The 19,434-nt window shown below is 39.3% G+C and overlaps 1 protein-coding gene across 6 annotated transcripts in view; it reads right to left on the bottom strand.

The window, feature by feature from the left end:
* Positions 1-19,434, bottom strand: part of PATJ (PATJ crumbs cell polarity complex component) — a 352,815-nt gene that overhangs the window by 220,670 nt on the left and 112,711 nt on the right. For 4 of the 6 annotated variants that reach the window (XM_032644105.1, XM_032644108.1, XM_032644106.1 and 1 more), the window contains exons 20-22: positions 18,351-18,746; positions 12,029-12,152; positions 6,419-6,593 (exon numbers count right to left, since the gene is read on the bottom strand). In XM_032644105.1, coding sequence (XP_032499996.1) covers positions 6,419-6,593; positions 12,029-12,152; positions 18,351-18,746 — 695 coding nt within the window. The remainder of the gene's footprint in view (positions 1-6,418; positions 6,594-12,028; positions 12,153-18,350; positions 18,747-19,434) is intronic. The other 2 variants (XM_032644109.1, XM_032644116.1) reach the window with 1 other exon arrangement.

Here is a 19,434-nt window from a genome sequence, read left to right as displayed (position 1 = left end):
TCCCATAAAGGCATCAGGTTTGCTTTCTGAACTATGCCCAGTTTAACAATTTCAAAATGATGGCAAGAATATACCTTTTTTTCATGTGAAACTTCTATACACTAAACCATATGAGGGTCAAGCAAACTTGGCACCCCAAAATGATGTAAGCAGGAAGGGTTATGGTTGTACCTATCTCAAGATTTCTTTTTCCTCTTAAAATATAGATTCTATATGGCAATTTTCTGTGACACACCACAGGGAGTGTGAGCATTTGGAACCAGGCAGAATAGGCACTAGTGTTTTCCAAACTAGTAGGGCTAGTTATACAAATGTTACACTATGACTTTGAAATTACAAAGCAAAGTATTACCTGATACCAGCATACATAAAAAATTAGGCATTCTTGTACGTGAAAGTTTAAAATGACACAGACATGGTGCTCAGTAAAAGAAGCCATATACAAAAAAGTACCTACTGCATGATAACATTTACATGAGTTCTAGAACAGAAAAAATAATTTACAGTATTAGAAGTCAGGGGCAAGGGGGAACTTTCTGGGTGGATGGAAATGTTCAATATCTTGATTGGGGTGTTGGTAACATGAATGTATACATTTATCAAAATTTTAAAAATTGTCCTGTAAAATTGCATTTAAGACATTTGTTAAGAAAGAGAAGTTTAGGGCTTCCCTGGTGGCGCAGTGATTGGGAATCTGCCTGCCAATGCAGGGGACACGGGTTCAAGCCCTGGTCCAGGAAGATCCCACATGCCGCGGAGCAACTAAGCCTGTGTGCCACAACTGCTGAGCCTGCATTCTGGAGCCCACGAGCTGCAACTACTGAAGCTCTTGAGCCTGGAGCCTGTGCTCCGCTACAAGAGAAGCCACCGCAGGGAGAAGCCTGTGCGCCGCAGTGAAGAGTGGTCCCCGCTCGCCACAACTGGAGAAAGCCCGCGCACAGCAGCGAAGACCCAATGCAGCCAAAAATAAATAAAATAAATAAAAAATTAAAAAAAGAAATAGAAGTTTAAGCCATAAAGGGTAAGTTACTTCCTTAGGTCTCTCCCTTTTCTCTTCTAACCTGTAGAGCCAGGGTTAGCAATCAAATATCTAATTATATTTTCATAGGCATTAATGTAATATTCCTATGTGCCTCTTGTCCTAATTTCTCACATTCATCTTCACCTGCAGTGACTGGCGTCTGCAACAGCATGCAACAGCATGGTTAAAACAGGAAAGTGTCACATACATGAGGCCACAAACTCCTTGGAAACTTCCCCTTTTTACTCCCAACTCAAACATTCCAGAGTAGTCCTCTCTCAAATGAACACATTTATTCTCTCCCTTACTCTCAGTCTTCTACCAGTATTCTGAATTTACACATAGTTTTTGGCAGTAGAACTCAAAGGTAAAACTATTAGATACTCACCGTTTACTTAGAAGGCACTAAATGCCAGGCACTGCTGGGGACTTAAAATATCACATTAACTCACTTAATCCTTTCCCCAGCTATGACGCTCCACCTCCTATTTCACCTCCCACTATTCAAAACAAAGTATCCAATACCTGAAATTATTTCTTTTCATTTGCATTGTATTATAACTACAACATGATTTTTTTTTTCAATTTAGAATTTTCTTTTCACCTTTCACCTCAAGTTCATCATCCTACCAGGCTTTAGCCTCTGATACCTTCCTTGTTTTACTTACTGTGACTTGATTCTAGATTCTATTTTATTTCTTTAAAAAAAAAAAAAAAAAACCTCTACAATCTCCTTGAGTGTTTTAATAAATTCAGCAACAATGAATACCCTAGATACACCTCAGGGCCCATGATCCTATCACTGTCATCCAGCATCACTGCCAGCTGCCTTTCATTAAACATTTACTATGTTCAAGGCATTATACGAAGCCCTTTATATTCACTCTAACTGAACCTTAGAACTACCTACTTTACAAGTGAGGAAATACAGACACAAGGGAAACCCTCTCAGGCTCACGAAGTCATAAATAAAAAAGAGCATATTTGAACAGCACCAAAATATATCTATACTGCAAATCTCCTATTAGTCTGAGAAATGCCATCCCCCCACTGATGGGCACACCCATGTCTTCAGGCAGCAGGTGATGACAGAAGTGAGTTAGAAAAAGACTAAAACAAGGTGAATTCTGAAAACTTGATCTCAAGTGACGTTATGAAGAAAGAAGGATACTCAGAACAAGATCACTTAGACCCCTTTCAGAGTTATCATGCTCTGTCTACCCATCGTCCTCCCTTCCTAGAGATCCCCAGTTTCAGGGTGCATCTAACCTCTTAACATCAGTCCTGCCTCCAAAGGTAAGGAGAAATTGTCTTGATGCAAAAGCACAGTGCACACTGAACAACTCTGCTGGGCCCTACACAAAAATTAATGCAAAGAAGAAACTGTAAAAGAACATACAGCATTTAGCACTAGATGACACCCTGATGATCTGAAAGACTATATTATGAAAAGAATCTATGCATTACTCTGGAAGTCTCCTGAGTAGCAATAAATATTCACCTATGAACCTAACTCCATGGGGCATACCCTGAAAGATTAAAATGGGGAGTATGATTTACAGGAACTCTTCTGAAGCCCGCTGAGATTTAAATATATCCTAAATCTATGACAGCAAGCCAAAAAAACAGCATTCAAATGCAAGACTGATCTCCCAAGACAAAGATTAGGCTGGAGCCCTTAAATGTCTGCGCCAGCACAAGAAAACAGCCTGTCAAAGTACTCCACTTCAGGAGTAAAGTGTTATCTGCTCTCTCTGAAGCTGGGAGAATTGAGTAAGACACCACTGATAGCATGTTTCACTTTCTGCAGAAGGAAGGAGGGGGTGGGCTTGGAAATTTGTTTAAATCTTTTCCAATCTACAGTTACAGTTCTATAGCCTGAAAAGCAGCCTCATTTCTGAATTCTTTGGCCAGATTCAATTATTAACACTCAGCACAAGAGAAATTTAAAAAATAAAAGTGTCTCGTTTGAAAAGTAATTTGATCACATAAAAAAGTGGAAACATGTTCCTAACGCCTCCAGCACTTCCACTGCCAAGCCTTTCTCTTAAAAAAACAAACCCTAGGGGCTTCCCGGTCTTCCCTGGTGGCGCAGTGGTTGAGAGTCCGCCTGCCGATGCAGGGGACGCGGGTTCGTGCCCTGGTCCGGAAGGATCCCACGTGCCGCAGAGCGGCTGGGCCCGTGGGCCGTGCCCGCTGGGCCTGCGCGCCCGGGGCCTGTGCTGCGCAACGGGAGAGGCCGCAGCGGTGGGAAGCCCGCATACCGCAAAAAACAAAAAAACAAACAAACAAAAAAACCTGGGGCTTCCCTGGTGGCACAGTGGTTGAGAATCTGCCTGCTAATGCAGGGCACATGGGTTCGAGCCCTGGCCTGGGAAGATCCCACATGCCGCGTAGCAACTAGGCCCGTAAGCCACAACTACTGAGCCTGAGCGTCTGGAGCCTGTGCTCCGCAACAAGAGAGGCCGCGATAGTGAGAGGCCCGCGCACCGCGATGAAGAGTGGCACCCACTTGCCACAACTAGAGAAAGCCCTCGCACAGAAACGAAGATCCAACACAGCCAAAAATAAATAAATAAATTAATTAATTAAAGTACCCTTAATTAAAAAAAAAAAGTATTAAAAAACAAACCCTGGCTGTTTGACACTGCATTCCGTTCCTCTGGGAGCTGCTTAGATCCCTCGCACGAGGACCCTGGGCCTGTCAGCTCCTCCCCTCTACACCCTGGTCCAGGTCTGCTGAGTGAAAAGCCACCAGATTCCTCCAACTAGTTGGGCCTATGGGTCTTCCCTTTCCACTCAGAGATGAGCTACACAGAAGCCAGACAACTTTTTACTAAGGTTCTATCTAAAACTCTAGGCAAAGGCCACAGGTCGCTGAACAGAGAAGTGATATAAGTCTGAGACACTTCATATAACACAAAATCTTTCTTGGACTAAGGTTTCAATAAAAGCATTAAGATTCTTTTCCCATATAGGTTATCACAGAACATTGAGTAGAGTTTCCTGGGTTATACAGTAGGTCCCTATTAGTTATCTATTCTATGCATATGTTAATCCCAGTCTCCCAATTTATCACTTCCCCCCACGTTTCCCCTTTGGTAAGCATAAGTTTGATTTCAAGATCCGTGAGTCTGTTTCTGTTTTGTAAATAAGTTCATTTGTATCATTTTTAAAATTAGATTCCACAAATAAGTGATATCCTATGATATTTGTCTTTCTCTGTCTGACTTACTTCACTTAGGATGATATATATCTATATATGTATAACTGATTCACCTGTTGTACACCTGAAACTAACACAACATTGTAAGTGAGCTATACTCCAATAAAAATAAATAAATAAATAAAGCAATAAGGCCAATTAATCCCACCCCTTTCTCATCTCTGTTATGCTTTGCAACACCTCCAACTCCTTCGTTCGCCTCTCCTGTCCTGTACTCACAGTGCTACACGGTTCTGGTGTTTCTTTCAGAGGTGCTTCTGTTCCCATACCCCCCCCAAGGCCCGCCCCCAGCCAAACTACCTGTCACACTCCAAGGAATCTCCTTGAATTGTAAAGAAGCCACCCCACATGCTAACTTCTTCCCTCAGTGTTCTCTCAACCTCCTCTGTTCTGTCAACAGCTTCCGCTTCTCTGCCATGGATGCCACACTTGAGTGGGTGACACTCACTCTCTCACTCCCTGCCAAGCTGGGAAAACGGAGTCAATATTTTTCTAAATTCCTTCCCACCACTAGGCCATTACTCTCCTACCCTTGTTTCTAAAGCTAATCTCTACTCTCACACCTCTCCTTTTATGGCCCACTTGACTAGCACCCCATCATTCTGAGTAAATAACCTTTCTCCTAAATGACAGAAAAAAAAAAATCAAGGTCATTGGACAAGAACCCCCTTGGATTCCAGTCCTCAAGGTACTAATAGTACTGCATTTGTACCTTCCTTTCATTCCTGGCACATGTGTCCATGGAGGAGATGAGCTTCCTCCTATCAAACTATTAGAAGTTAATCTCTCTAGGTGTGCGGTGTCCTCTCCCTCCATCCTCTCCAGGGACTACACTTAATCACCCACTTTCTAGCATCTACATATTCCTTTTCTGGATCTTTCACAATCTATGTGTGTGTGCATGTGTGTGTGTGTATGTGTATCTATATATATGTAGATGCATATATAGATGCATATGTAGATATATATATATATATATATATATCTGCCCCCTTGTCCCATTTCCACAGTGCCCTTCAGTTGTCTAGGTAACATGTGTTCTTTCTGCCTCTTTTCATGATCAGGTTCCTCAAAACACTAGTCTGCTCTTACTTTGTCCAATATCTGACCTGTTCAATTCTCAACTCACTACTCTCTGATTTCCACTCTAATGAAACTGTTCTAAGCTTACCAAGGGCAACCATGTGATCAAGCCCCACGAAAACGCTTCCATTTTATCTACCTTGACTTCTCCGTAGCATGTAACAATAGTCTGCAATGATCCTTTTGTTAAAATGCTCTCTTCCCTTGGTTTCTATATCAACCTCTAGTTCATCAATTTCCTTCTACCTTTTGTTCGTTCCACTTCATTATTTTCTTCCTCAGTCCATGCCCTTAATATTGCTGCTTTGCAGGACTCCAATTTTGGCCCTGTTCTTTTATCACTTGAGCCTCCCCTGGATGACTATTCAAATCCAGGAGTTTCAGCTACACTTGATCTTGTTCCCAATTATCCATATCAGGATAGACCTCAACACTAGTCCCCAGAGTCATGTATTTAATTAACTCCATTTCACTTTATTGTCCTATGGATACCTGAACCCTCAACATGTCCCAAACAGAACTCATCATTTTCCTCTTCAACCTGTTCATGCTCTTATAATCTTATGCCAAAGAATTAATGGTCCCACTATCCATCTAGTTGCCCCATTCAGACACACAGGTCGTCCTCCTACTCCTTCTCACTCCCAGCATGTTATCAGTCACCAATTCCTACAGCTGCTCTAACTCTTAAGTCCAGTCCCTCCCTAATTTGTCCTCGAGTACTTCTTGCTTGAGTTGTTAAATTCTTAATTAACCTTCCATTCCTAAGTAAATACTCCCATAATCTATTTTGCAGACAACTGCAAGAATACAAAATTGTATATATATAAAAGAAATTATATATATGGTACAATTTTAAGTATGTGAAATTCTCACAGTAATTGTTTTGTATGGTGGGTTTTATTCATAATATTTCCTTGCATTTTCCAAATGTTCCACCATAATCATGCCCGGTTGTTTTCGGGTTTTTTTGTTTTTTTTTTAAACATCATTATTGGAGTATAATTGCTTTACAATGTTTTTTTTTTTAATAGAAGCAAAAAGAAAGCTATTTTATAATGCGAAAACAAAGAGAAATAATATCATACCATGCATCAGTGGCATGTCTAGAAGACAACATTCCTATGTATGCCGAGGCCTTGGAAACAGCTAGAGCCCTGGGGAGCTGGTATAGAGGCAAGTCTTCTTGCTCCCTTGTTTGAGCCACAGCAGGAAGTTCAACAAGCAAGCCAGGACCTTGAACGTCATTTGGAATCATCATGCCTAAAGAGTAAACCCAGATGATAGTGAGCACACGATATACTCATTCATTCTTCATTAATTCAATAAATAGTCATGGATATCTACTACAGGCAGGCCCCTTCCAGAGAGAAGACTTATTTATACTAAACTAAATAAGTAAAACATTTAATATGTCAGATGGTGACAGTACTATGGTAAAAAAAAATTCTGCAAGGAAGGGGGATAGGGGTTGCTCAGTGAAAGAGGGTTACAATTTTAAGCATGGTCTCACTGAAAAGATGTTATTTTAGCAATATGAATCTTTTATCAAAAGAATCCCCCTTATAAGTCAGAAAGAGAAAGACAAATACTATATGATATCACTTATATGTGGAATCTAAAAAATACAACAAACTAGTGAATAAAACAAAAAAGAAACAGACTTACAGATACAGAGAACAATCTAGTGGTTACCAGTGGGGAGAGGGAAGTGGGGAAGGGTAATATAGGGGTAGGGAGAAAAAAAAGTTATTATGGACTTATATGAAATCATGTATGTGAAACGTCTGAAAATCATAAAGCACTGCAGAATTTAAAGAATCTTTCATTCAATTAAGAATCCCCTCTACGATGGTATTCTTACTTTACTAAATTTTCCCTTTATCAACCTAGGCTGTCTCAATTACAGGCATACTGACATTTCACTGATTAAAAAAAAATAATTCTACAGAATAACAAATAACCAAATAAAAACACTTACATTTTTAAAGGGGCTTTGTTTATAAATTCCAGGATTCTTTTACATTTGTTACCTTATTTAATTCTCACATTAAACTATGAGTTAGAAAAGATAATAGCAACCATATTTTATAGGTGGGGAATTCCAGGTCAAGGAATTTTTACTAATTAGAAGGAACAAATTGGGACTTCCCTGGAGGTCCAATGGTTAAGACTCCGTGCTTCCACTGCAGGGGGCATGGGTCTGATCCCTGGTCAGGGAACTAAGATCCCGCATGCCACGTGGCACAGCCAAAACAAAAAAGAATGTACAAATTTACCTGACACATCACCTGTGTCATTTTCCCATTTACTGAAAAAAGGAGTAAAAAGAGCAGAGCTGTGCATGCAGTCCTACAGCACATGTTTAGAGACCTGCACCCAGACTGGCATAAACCCATTAATTACTCTTAAGATATACCTCAGTATCCATTATATCTCATCCATTATAAATTCCCAGCCAATCTTTCTTCATCATGTTATACAAATATGATGAAGAGTAAATCAAATGCCTCCCTTAAATCCATACATTTATGGTATATTTTTGAGACTTGGCTCATCAGAATATTAGAAATGATCACTAAGAGATATAGACACTCTTCTAAAACCTTTCCTATAAGCATCACCTAAACTTTCCATTTCTTCATATTGAACAAATTTTCTAGTAAACTCACTTCTACTTCTGCTTTTTGTCTTGTCTAGACACACTGGAATCAGGATCTAATCAGCAGAGAATCTGAAGAGGGGGTGAAAGTAACTGTAATGCTCAGGTGGCATCAAAGGAAGTCTCCGGTACCTCAGACATGCTTCACTCCCGTCCCCTGGGCCTACATTCCTGCACGGTCAAATCCATACCAGTACCGCACTGCTCTAGCTTTGCCTGTGTCTACCTTCCCTTGAGAAGGGGCCAGGGATGGGATGGTAATTCTGGCACGAACGGCCTAACACGGGAGTTGAAAGAACAGAGAACCGGCTCTATTTGCAGAGCTATTTCCCATCCAGCTATGCAGCTAAAGCAGCCTATTAAATTGCGGCACTGGGTTTCATAGGTTGCTTCAGTTTCTTTAAAACTTTTCATTACCTGCTCCACACAAGGCTGCCCATACCCTTTGCCCACTCCTCCTCCACGGACACCTTGGCAGTGCTCAGGTACACATCTCTCCTCTCTCACCGTGCTTGACACAGGCAGACTTACAGAGCTGTTCATCAAGTGCACCACGGTACCTGGGAGCCCATAAAATAAATCGCATCCTTCGGGGCCTATGCCGTTGTTAGGTAACAGCCACAACAGAAGCACACAGGTTAGGAAAACAGGGAAGTTTACTTATTTACTTTTTTTAATATTTATTTATTTGACTGCATCGGGTCTTAGCTGAGGGATCTTCATTGCGGTATGCGCAATCTTTCATAGCGGCACACGGGTTCCTTTCTAGTTGTGGCGCGCGGGCTCTAGAGCGTGCAGGCTTAGTTGCCTCGCGGCATATGAGATCTCAGTTCCCCAACCAGGGATCAAACCTGCGTCCCCTGCTTTGGAAAGCGGATTCTTAACCACTGGACCACGAAAGAAGTCCCCAGGGAAGTTTTAAAAAAAGGTTCCTAGACAAATGGAAGTTAAGGCTTATAGGAGAGAAATGGGGGAAATTTCCAAAAGGTTTATACTTAGTGAGGTGCACGAATAGAAAGATAAGCAAAATAAAGGCAAGAAGAATGCAAGTAGAGAAGAGAGGGCGTTACTACACAACTTAGCAACTGGAAAAAAAAAAAGTAGGGAATCGGCATGCTGTTAAATCACCACCCAGGAGCAGCACATCACCTTCTCCTTCAAGAAATATTTCTTAAGCACCCACTATGGTAACATAATCAGGTATAAGCCTTGCCCTCCAGAAGCTTATGGTTATAGACAGGCATGCAAATACGCGAGTGTGCCTGACGCTGTTGTGCAATGACAGAAATTCATCCAGGTTCACTGGAGGCCCATTCCAGGCTGGGCCAGTCAAAGACTGGGAAACAGAACTACTTTCTGTCTGAAATCTTCTGAGATCTCTTAACACGAAATGTATTACTGATTTGACATTTATCTTGTATGCTTTACATTATTAATTATGCTAATTTCTAGGTTTAGTTTCACAGCCCATGAAGAGCATAGGCTCTTTGAGGAAACCTACTTTTAGATTAAGTACAGGGTCAAAAATAGCCCTTTACACATAGGTTCTCAAAAATAATTTTTAATGCAATTGCTCATAAGTAAATCGAAAATTGTCTGTTACTAACAGAGTGGTCAAAGGGCTACAGATTTGAAAGAGGCCTCACAGAACACTTAGCCCAATTCCATCATTTTACAGCTGAAGAAGTAGAGGGGCTTGGAGAAGCGGGCAGCTCGCCTGGTGACACAGCAGGTTAATGGCTTAGTACTCAGGGGCCTGGGACTGAAATTATACTGACTCTGTACCAATAATTTCTTAATCCGCCCATGGTTAGCACTAACCCAAGTACTCACACCTGCCCCACAGCATTCTGGCAGCTCTCAAAAATTTTTCCAAAAAGCACGTGGTTATGAACACTCTTCTAGTGAGGACAGGCCTAAGGTATACAAGCGTAGCTTAATTCCTAAAGCTATAATCTCCAAAAATAAATTCCCAGGGCCTTGTCAAATATTAGATTAAGGCAGTATGGTGGGTTGAATGATGGCCCAACTAAAATATGTATATCCCTGCCACAGAACCTATAAATGAGAACTTATATGGAAAAAAGGGCTTTGCAGATGTAATTAAATTAAGTATCTTGAAAGGAGACCATCCTGGATTATCCAAGTAGGCCCTAAATCCAACAGCAGGTGTCCTTATAAGAGAGAGAAGAAGAGAAGACATGAATAGGGAGAAGGGGAGAGAGCCACGTGAGGACGGAGGCAGAGATTAGAACGCTGCAACTGCAAGCCAAAGGATGCTGGAGCCACCTGAAGCTGGACAAGGAAAAGAACAGATTCTTCCCTAGAGCTCTCGGAAGGAGCACAGAATCTTAGTTTAGGACTTCTGGACTCCAGAACAGTGAGAGAATTAACTTCTGCTGTTTTAAGCCACCAAGTTTGTGGCTCTTTGTGACAACAGCCCTAGGAAACTCATATAGGCAGCAGAAGGCAGAGGAAATAACTTTGGAGTCACTTAGATGATACCCAGAGCAGGGCTCAGAGGAAGACTGGATCATCCCATGAGGACAAAATCCCTTTGCCTATCTTTTTCCCAACTCCACTGCCCTTCCTCACAAACACCCTCCCCATATTTCTAGTCTATTCCTTTCAATCCTGACAGTATGAAACAGTAAATGGTTCTCAACCAGGGCAATTTTGTCTCCCAAGGGACATTGGCCAATGTCTGAAGACATTTTGATTTTGATCATGACTGGGAATACCACTGAATCTAGGGTTAGAAGGCAGGGAGGCTGTGAACATCTTACAATGCACAGGTAAGCCCTCTACAACAGAATTATGTGGCCCAAAATAGTGCTTATATGGCTATAAAGTATCAACTGTAATCAAACAGATATGGACCATTAATTCATTTATGAATTCATTTGTGCCATAAATCTCTAAGTATTTAATAGTCAGAGGATACAGAAATGTGGTGAATTAAAAAAAGAAAATAGTATACCAGGAGAGTTTTGGTGAAAAATCCCATTTTTCTCCTAGTCACAATCAGTTATACCTTATGAAAAATTGAATAGACTCATTTAATCTTAGATATTCAAAATTGACTATCCTAATTTTCTTTTTAAATTAACTATTCATGATGTGTTCTGACCCGCAGGGAACTGGCAACTGTTATCATTTCATAGGTGCCTTCAATCTTTCACCACATGAAGAATCCCATTCTTTAGATTTTTACCTGACAGAATGTTGAATTCATAAAAAACGCTTACATAACTTTTCTATAGCTCTCTCTCTCTCCTAATAGCATATTACCATACAACACAAGAACTGCCCACAGAGAAAGACTTTTCCTATAAGTAGAGTCAAAACAGGTGAAGGACAGCATAAATCCTGAACAACGGCTCTATAAATCCCAATGCCATGAAAGACCTTACCAGGTTCATCTAAGGATCTTAATATTACGACATTAAATATTACAGTGTTAGATGAGGAAAGATCATTTTTTAAAGTCAAGTTTTCAAAAATATATAAGAATCAATATGGGAAGAGGCAAGGAGAAGCACTATACTTTTAGGATTCTTTAATGGAAACTAAGTTATTAATGTACCAAAATTGACTGTAATATATGGCTACAAAAATGTTTCATAAATGTTTAAAATCTGTCTCTCTTTATTAATATTTAACAACTCCATTCAATGAGCTAACAGTATCACTTAATAGCATCAGAGATTTTAATATATATTACTAGAGACTTATTTCAGATTTGGCATAAGGCATAAGGCAGTAGTTTTAGTTTTAATCCATGAAGCTAATAAAAAGCAAAATGAGGCAGGGAAAATGCAGCTCTCTCAGAAAACAGAATCTGAAAGCTGTAAGTTGAAATATGACTCACGTTATTTTTCCAGATATTTTGAAGCAGATTAATTAATAAGTAGATTTCAATTCAAAACATTATAATGAATGAAAACGTGACAGTAAAATTCATCATATATACAAATAAAACTGAAAGATTGCAAAATAATGTAATTTGTGTTTATGAGAAACGAAAATCACAAACCTAAATCCAGACTACTTTTCGTTAACGAATTAAGATTTTCCAGATCATCAAATCTGCTTTGTTGACTGTTTCCTTCAGTTGAGGGTATGGAGGATAGGGAATCGATGCCAAAGTTTTCTTTCATCTCAAGAGGAAGAAAACAGAAATGCATTAGTACTTTATGACAAAATGTGGAACACCATAATGTTGTTCAATCCAGATCATAATGATAGCGGAAAACTGGCCCTGCAAACAAGCCTTCTCAAGTAACGGTTTATACTGTGGTAAGCAGTAACAAATGTTAGTAACTTAATATCTGTAAGAGTACAGGCTAGTAAAATCTGTTTTTTCCAAACACTGGATTTTTTACCAAAAAAAAAATTGTTTTATAAACATTAATAAGTAGATTTAAATAAACATTCACCAAGGCAGAGGAATAAAAGATCTATCAAGTTAAGCAAGGTCAACAGTTGAGACTCATTATGCTCTGGATCATGCTGGATCACAACTTAAATAGCTTCATTGCTGATCTGGACACACCCAGTGAATTTTCATAGCTCTAAGCCTTTGCTATGCCCTCCCTGACACTCTTATCTGCCTAGTGAACAACCTGTTCCCCAAACCTAAAACCTACAGGTAAGCACAGTCAAAAGTTATTACACTTTCCTTGTCTTCCTTTTACACACGTCATTTATGGTTTTCCAAAGTTACAATCTTCCAGAACATACAATTTTCATTGATGTATTTTATTATGATATTTAAAAAACATTTATATGCATGAAATTAAAGGACAACATTATGGTCACCGTAGGCATTTACCTTAACTCATTTAATGTGAATAACACTATGTTATTCTCTATTGTTGGAAATTTAGGTTGTTCGAAACAAAAATATGAATTATATTTTTTACAACAGTCCATGTTTTTTCATGGTTGTACTGGTCATACTTCAATGATAAGAAAAGGACCTCTCATGAACTGATGTACCAAATACTGCTAGATTTTATCAAATAGATTATGAATATAATTGAGTATATAACTGTATCAGATACCCAAAGGAGGCTACAGTACAAAGAGTTCAACTCAAATATTAAAAAAGAGGTGAGAAAGGAAATATGACCACTTAGTTGCCTAGAATAAAACAAGAAGAACTTATTAGAGAAAGGAGTCAGGAGGAGATGGCAGCCACTGACTACTTAAAAAGAAGAAATTTTACAACAATTTTTGAACTGTCTGGATTTTTTTTTTAAGTGAATGGCAATTATGTAACTGAGGAATAAGAATTGATGCCTAAATCTGAGCTTTCAATACAGTGGGTATGAAAGGTTAAATCTTTAGAAAAATCAATTCAGTTTTTTTTCTAAATAGAGAAAAAAATAAAAACATAAAATTATTCTCAGGTAACTAATCCTCAGGCAAAAAGAATCAGATATTTTAAAAAAGGGCAAAGGACTTAGACATTTCTCCAAAGGATATTTGAAGATCGCCAATAAGCATATGAAAAGCTGCTCAAGGTCACTAATAGAGAAATACAAATCAAAACCACAGTGAGCTACCACTTCACACCTATTTAAAAAACAGAAAACAAGTGTTGGTGAGCATGTGGAGAAATGAGAAAACTTGTACATTGCCGGCAGAAATGAAAATGGTACAGCTTCTATGGAAAACAGTACAATGATTCCTAAAAAAATTAAACAGAATTACCATATGATCTTGCAATTTCACTTCTGGGTGTAGCGCACCCAAAATCTGGTTTTTGAACAAATATTTGTATACCAGTGTCCACAGCAGCATTGTTCACAATAGCCAAAGATAGAAACAGCCCAGATGTCCATCAGCTGATGAATGAGTAAACAAAAGGTGGTATATAGACCTTCAGTGGAATGTTATTCAGGCTCAAAAAGTGAGAAAACGCTGACACGATACATGTATGAACCTTGAAGACATCATGCTAAGTGAAATAAGCCAGACACAAAAGGATAAATATTGTATGATTCCACTTACATGAGGCGCTTTGAGTAGTCAAATTTTTAGAGACAGAAAGTAGAATTGTGGTTGGTTGCCAGAGGAGGAGGGAAGGTGAGAATGAGAAGTTATTTCTTAGCGTGTACAGAGTTTCAACTTGGGAAGATGAAAAAGTTCTGGAGACGGATGGTGGTAATGGTTGTACAATAATGTGAGTGTATTAATGCCACAGGAACTATAAGCCTAAAAATGCTTAAAAGGTCAATTTTATGTAATGTGTATTTTATCACAATTAAAAATAAAGAACCAGATCTATAAATCTTGATGGCTTCACCCTTCAACTAAAATGGAGTAACAGGGTGGTAGAGAATGATAAACCTATAAGTAGTTGGGTACTATTTGCACTCCACAAATATAGCTATATCTGTAACCCAAAATGGATATTACAATGAAGACAGAAGTGATAATGTTCCTCTACCTTTTTGGAGGGCACCCTCTAAATAGAAAAGCATTGGGAATTACATATTTGTAAGGTATTTCACTGTGTTTTTAAAATCCACCCACTCAGGACTTATTATATTAGATAATAAAGTATCGTCACTGGATCCACCATAATGAGAGAAAGGCAAATAAAGATCTAAGCCCATCCTGATCATGTGGGTACAACTGTTACAGGGGATCAGAATATTCCACCCAGAAATATGCCACTTTGGCATAAGGATTATTTTGAACTGAAGAAAAAGAGTGAACTCAGAAAAGCTTCCTCTCCTCCCCTGATTCTCAATCACCAGAGACAACTCTAGACTCTTCAGCTCAGAGATGGCACTAAGAGAGATGTATATGACAAACCTTACTAAAACAATCCTTATCTTCCATCAATTCCCCCCCATATATTTCCCTTCCCACACTATGCTGACCCTAAAAGCCTAAATCCCTTTTCCTTTGTCTTGTTACTTCTCTACAAATTCACTGTTCTTTGTTAAGATGCTGTATAAGCCCAAGTTCTAACCCCTCCTTTGAGTGAATCATCACTGAGTTTCTCCTGTGTATATGCATGATGCAGGTGTTAATAAATGGTTTTTCTTTTCTTAATCTGTCTTTTGTCAGTTTAATTTCCAGGGCCCCAGCCAGAGGAAACTAGGAGGGTAGAGGAAAAAGGGTTTTACCTCCCATATACTGTCATCACTGCTGGGTGTAGGGAAGGGAGGAAAAGAGCTAATGCCCATATATCCGGGCAAAACTCTAATTCAAAAAGATGCATGAACCCCTATGTTCACAGCAGCACGATTCACAGTAGCCAAGACATGGAAACAACCTAAATGTCTATCAACAGATGAATGGATAGAGAAGATGTGGCACATATATACAATGGAATGTTAGTCAGCCATAAAAAAGAATGAAATAATGCCATTTGCAGCAACATGGATGGACCTAGAGATTATCATACTAAGTGAACTAAGTCAGAAAGAGAAAGACAAATACCGTATATCACTTATATGTGGAATCTAAAATACGACACAAATGAACCTATCTATGAAATAGAAACAGAATCACGAACATAGAGAACAGACTCGTGGTTGCCAAAGGGGAGGGGTTTGGGGGAGAGATGGAGTGGAAGGCGGGGGTTAGCAGACGTAAGCTTTTATATATAGAATGGATAAACAACAAGGTCCTACTGTATAGCACAGAGAACTAGACTCAATATCTTATGATGATATTTTATATTCTTTTCCATAATGGAAAGGAATATTAAAAAATGTGTATATAGGTGCTTCCCTGGTGGTACAGTGGTTGAGAGTCCGCCTGCCGATGTGGGGGACACGGGTTCGTGCCCCGGTCAGGGAAGATCCCACATGCCGCGGAGCAGCTGGGCCCGTGAGTCATGGCCGCTGAGCCTGCGCGTCCGGAGCCTGTGCTCCACAACGGCAGAGGCCACAACAGTGAGAGGCCCGCGTACCGCAAAAAAAAAAAAAAAAAAAATGTGTATATATATGTATAGCTGAATCACTTTGCTATACAGCAGTAATTAACACATTGTAAATCAACTATACTTCAATAAAAATTAAAAAAAGAGTTAATGCTCAAAGCAAGAACATATAATTAAAGAAAATAAAACACTGTTTAGGTAAGACACATTAGGGCTGAAACAATCTTAATCAATGCCAGTTTAGGGAGCCTATACATGTTACCTCACAGAATAAGAAAGCTGGGAAATTTAACAGTTAGTAATTAAGACGTATGCCCTTCACACTGTGAGCACTGAATGCTGTTTAAACAAGCTTTATGAAGAGCACTTTGATTAACAATAGAGGCAGTGGTTACACTGTGAAAATCATCAATATAAACTTAGAAGAGGGATTTTTTAAAAACCTAATATTATGCAAATGATGTCTGAGATCAGAATAATTTTTTTTTTTTTTTTTTTGCGGTGCGCGGGCCTCTCACTGTTGTGGCCTCTCCCGTTGCGGAGCTGAGGCTCCGGACGTGCAGGCTCAGCGGCCATGGTTCACGGGCCCAGCCGCTCCACGGCGCGGGGCATGTGGGATCTTCCCGGACCGGGGCACGAACCCATGCCCCCTGCATCGGCAGGCGGACTCTCAACCACTGCGCCACCAGGGAAGCCCCAGAATAAAATTCTGACTGACAACGTGGATTCAAAAATTACTGTATCTGAAACAACCTACATGAAAATGAAGATGGTACAGTTGAAGAACAGTGTTGAAAGATCAAAACGTGATTCTAGTAATAATATAGATTCTGGCATTAATATGCATTGAAAGAATTTGAATAAAATTCTATCATTAAATGTGAGAACAGGCAAAAAAATTGATATTTTATAGGCTTTAAAAGAGGAAGGCTTAACTAAATTTATAAAGTAAATATTATTAATATACATTTGACTATTTCATCTATAGCCCTACAAGTTTGTATATTAAAATGGGCCTGGGCTTCCCTGGTGGCACAGTGGTTGAGAGTCCGCCTGCCGATGCAGGGGACACGGGTTCGTGCCCCGGTCTGGGAAGATCCCACATGCCACGGAGCGGCTGGGCTGGTGAGCCATGGCCGCTGGGCCTGCGCGTCCGGAGCCTGTGCTCCGCAAAGGGAGAGGCCACAACAGTGAGAGGCCCGCGTACCGCAAAAAAAAAAAAAAAATGGGCCTATATTTTAGGTTGCCTTATATTGGGATAAATAGAAAAATTTATTTTTATGGAAGAAAACACCATAACAAGGCAGCATTTATGAATATTCAATAATCTGCAATTACTAACTTGCTCCATATAACTGACTATTCTCTTTGAGGTCAAGCACTTACAGACACAGGAGTGGGACTGGCAGAGGTAGAAAGAACCAATGTCAGTGGCAACATACCAGGTGATTCGATGTCACCTGTTCCCACATTAGTCACATAATCCCAAATATCTGTTCGCTTGTAGACTGCCCAGAGTCCACTACCAGGGGTAATCCTCTGGGGTTCCTTAAATATATAAATACAGCATCTTGCACAGCAGAGGGACCCACAGGCATTTGCAAAAAGGATAAATGTAGGAAGATCTAAGGGAGGCAAGGAAAAAACCCAGCTCTATCTGGCTGTGAGAGAGCAAATGAAGGCTACTTTGCACATCACTGCAGGGAAGTTGCTGACTTCAGTGAGGAGGGCACCGTACTGCACCTGAACACACTGCTATGTGCCCCATACAAAAACTTTCTTTTCATTTGCTTCGAAGTTAATTTGGGGAAAGAAATAAACAAACAAAAATAAAACATTAAAAATATCCCTAATGAAAGATTCCAACTGGTGACCAGTTAACTCTAATTTGATTTTTTTAAAAACTTATTGGTGATTTAATAGCGAGGGCAAACCTATTAAAATATAATGCTTTCCTGCAAAGTTGTCAACAGGTAGTATCACAAATGTAAAGATAATCTTCTAGAGTTCAGTGACTTTCTATTTAGTATCATATATAATACAGAGAACAGTGTGGATAAGCAAGACAGAAACAACAATAAATCTTTAATCAATTTTGCCTTGATTTTCCTTGACAAATACGTTATGTGAGAAATACAGAGCTGTGTCTCCCTGAGAGAATTTTTTTTTAAAAAATCACAAATGGCAAAAGAACTCTTCCTTGAAATCGGTAATTAGGAGAAAAACATCACTAAAAAATCAAGGTAAAAGAAATAAAACCCACCATAAAAGCAAGGCAACTACAGTTTATTGACTCCAGCCAGAAGTTACATAATACAGAAATGACGAGGCTTACTTAAAGCAACATACTGTATGGTACATTTTGGAAAAAATGATTAATGATGAAAAGATCCATTGAATTTTGTTCAGGGGGAGTCAGGGAGGATGTGGAAGATGTGTTCTAATCCCTTACCATGTTTTCAGTGCTATAGCCACACTGCTGCATCTCCTGGGAATACACGCTCATCATGGACCTGGCTTCTTGAGGCTCAGGCAGTTCACAATCCTGGTACCACTGTGTACCAAAGTGAAGCTCCTTCATGGATGGAACAGGAGCAGCCTCTTGAATGTGAGATGAGGCACACGATTCCATGGACTGAAAGTGGTTTTGATAGAGCTCATATTCTTCATCAACAAGCATTTCTCTTTCTTCACCCATTTCCTGCAATCTAGGCGCCATAAATTCAAGCATTTCCCAGGCCTCCTTACTATTGTCTATCTCTTTTTGTTGGGACTGGAAAGCCTTTCCCAAATCTAGAAATGGCTCATCCACAAGCTCTTCTTTAAAATAGGGCTCATCTCTAAATCCCTGTGAATAAAAATTGTAAAAAAAACTTTAAACTACGTCTGTATTAAAGCTGCACCCTACACATTAACTGGAAAATTAACCCCTGACATAACTGCAATGATGGTATTACATGACAATGCATGGTTAACCTGACAGCTCTCCATTACAAATGAGAAGAAATACAATCTCACTGCCACACAAGCCTCAAGCCTCAACCCTGAAAAGAAACAAACGACAAGAGGCTAAAATCTGCCTTTGGCAAGGTGACTGACTAGTCTGAAAGGTTCACTATACATCAACTGCCTTAAAATTCTCAGTCATAAATAGGAATTTTGTTAAATTGCTACACTGAATATTTAACTCCTGCATCTCATATAAAAACTAATACATAAACATGGATGCGCTTCATACTATCACTTAAGAAAGCAAAGACTTAAAAGGTCAGGATTTTCAGGTTTATGTAACTAAAAAGAAATTAATGGTTATTTGAATGTTTACAAAACATTCTCTATAAACTGAAGATATGGGGAATATGTCTCAACTACTTTGAGTATGACTCTTTTATAATATACCACTTAATAGAAATTTATTTTCGCATCTGCATTAATAATATAAAACAAAAGGAATGAATACAGTATGCTCTTCAATTAATTCATACTTCACTAATCAGAAAAGCAAGTACATAAAACTGAAGCTAGATAGTCATGCA

The sequence above is a fragment of the Phocoena sinus genome, chromosome 1 (genome assembly GCF_008692025.1).
Source record: "Phocoena sinus isolate mPhoSin1 chromosome 1, mPhoSin1.pri, whole genome shotgun sequence".
NCBI lineage: Eukaryota > Metazoa > Chordata > Mammalia > Artiodactyla > Phocoenidae > Phocoena > Phocoena sinus.
Note: the sequence above shows the minus strand (reverse complement) of the source record. Positions and strands in the feature narration are given on the sequence as shown.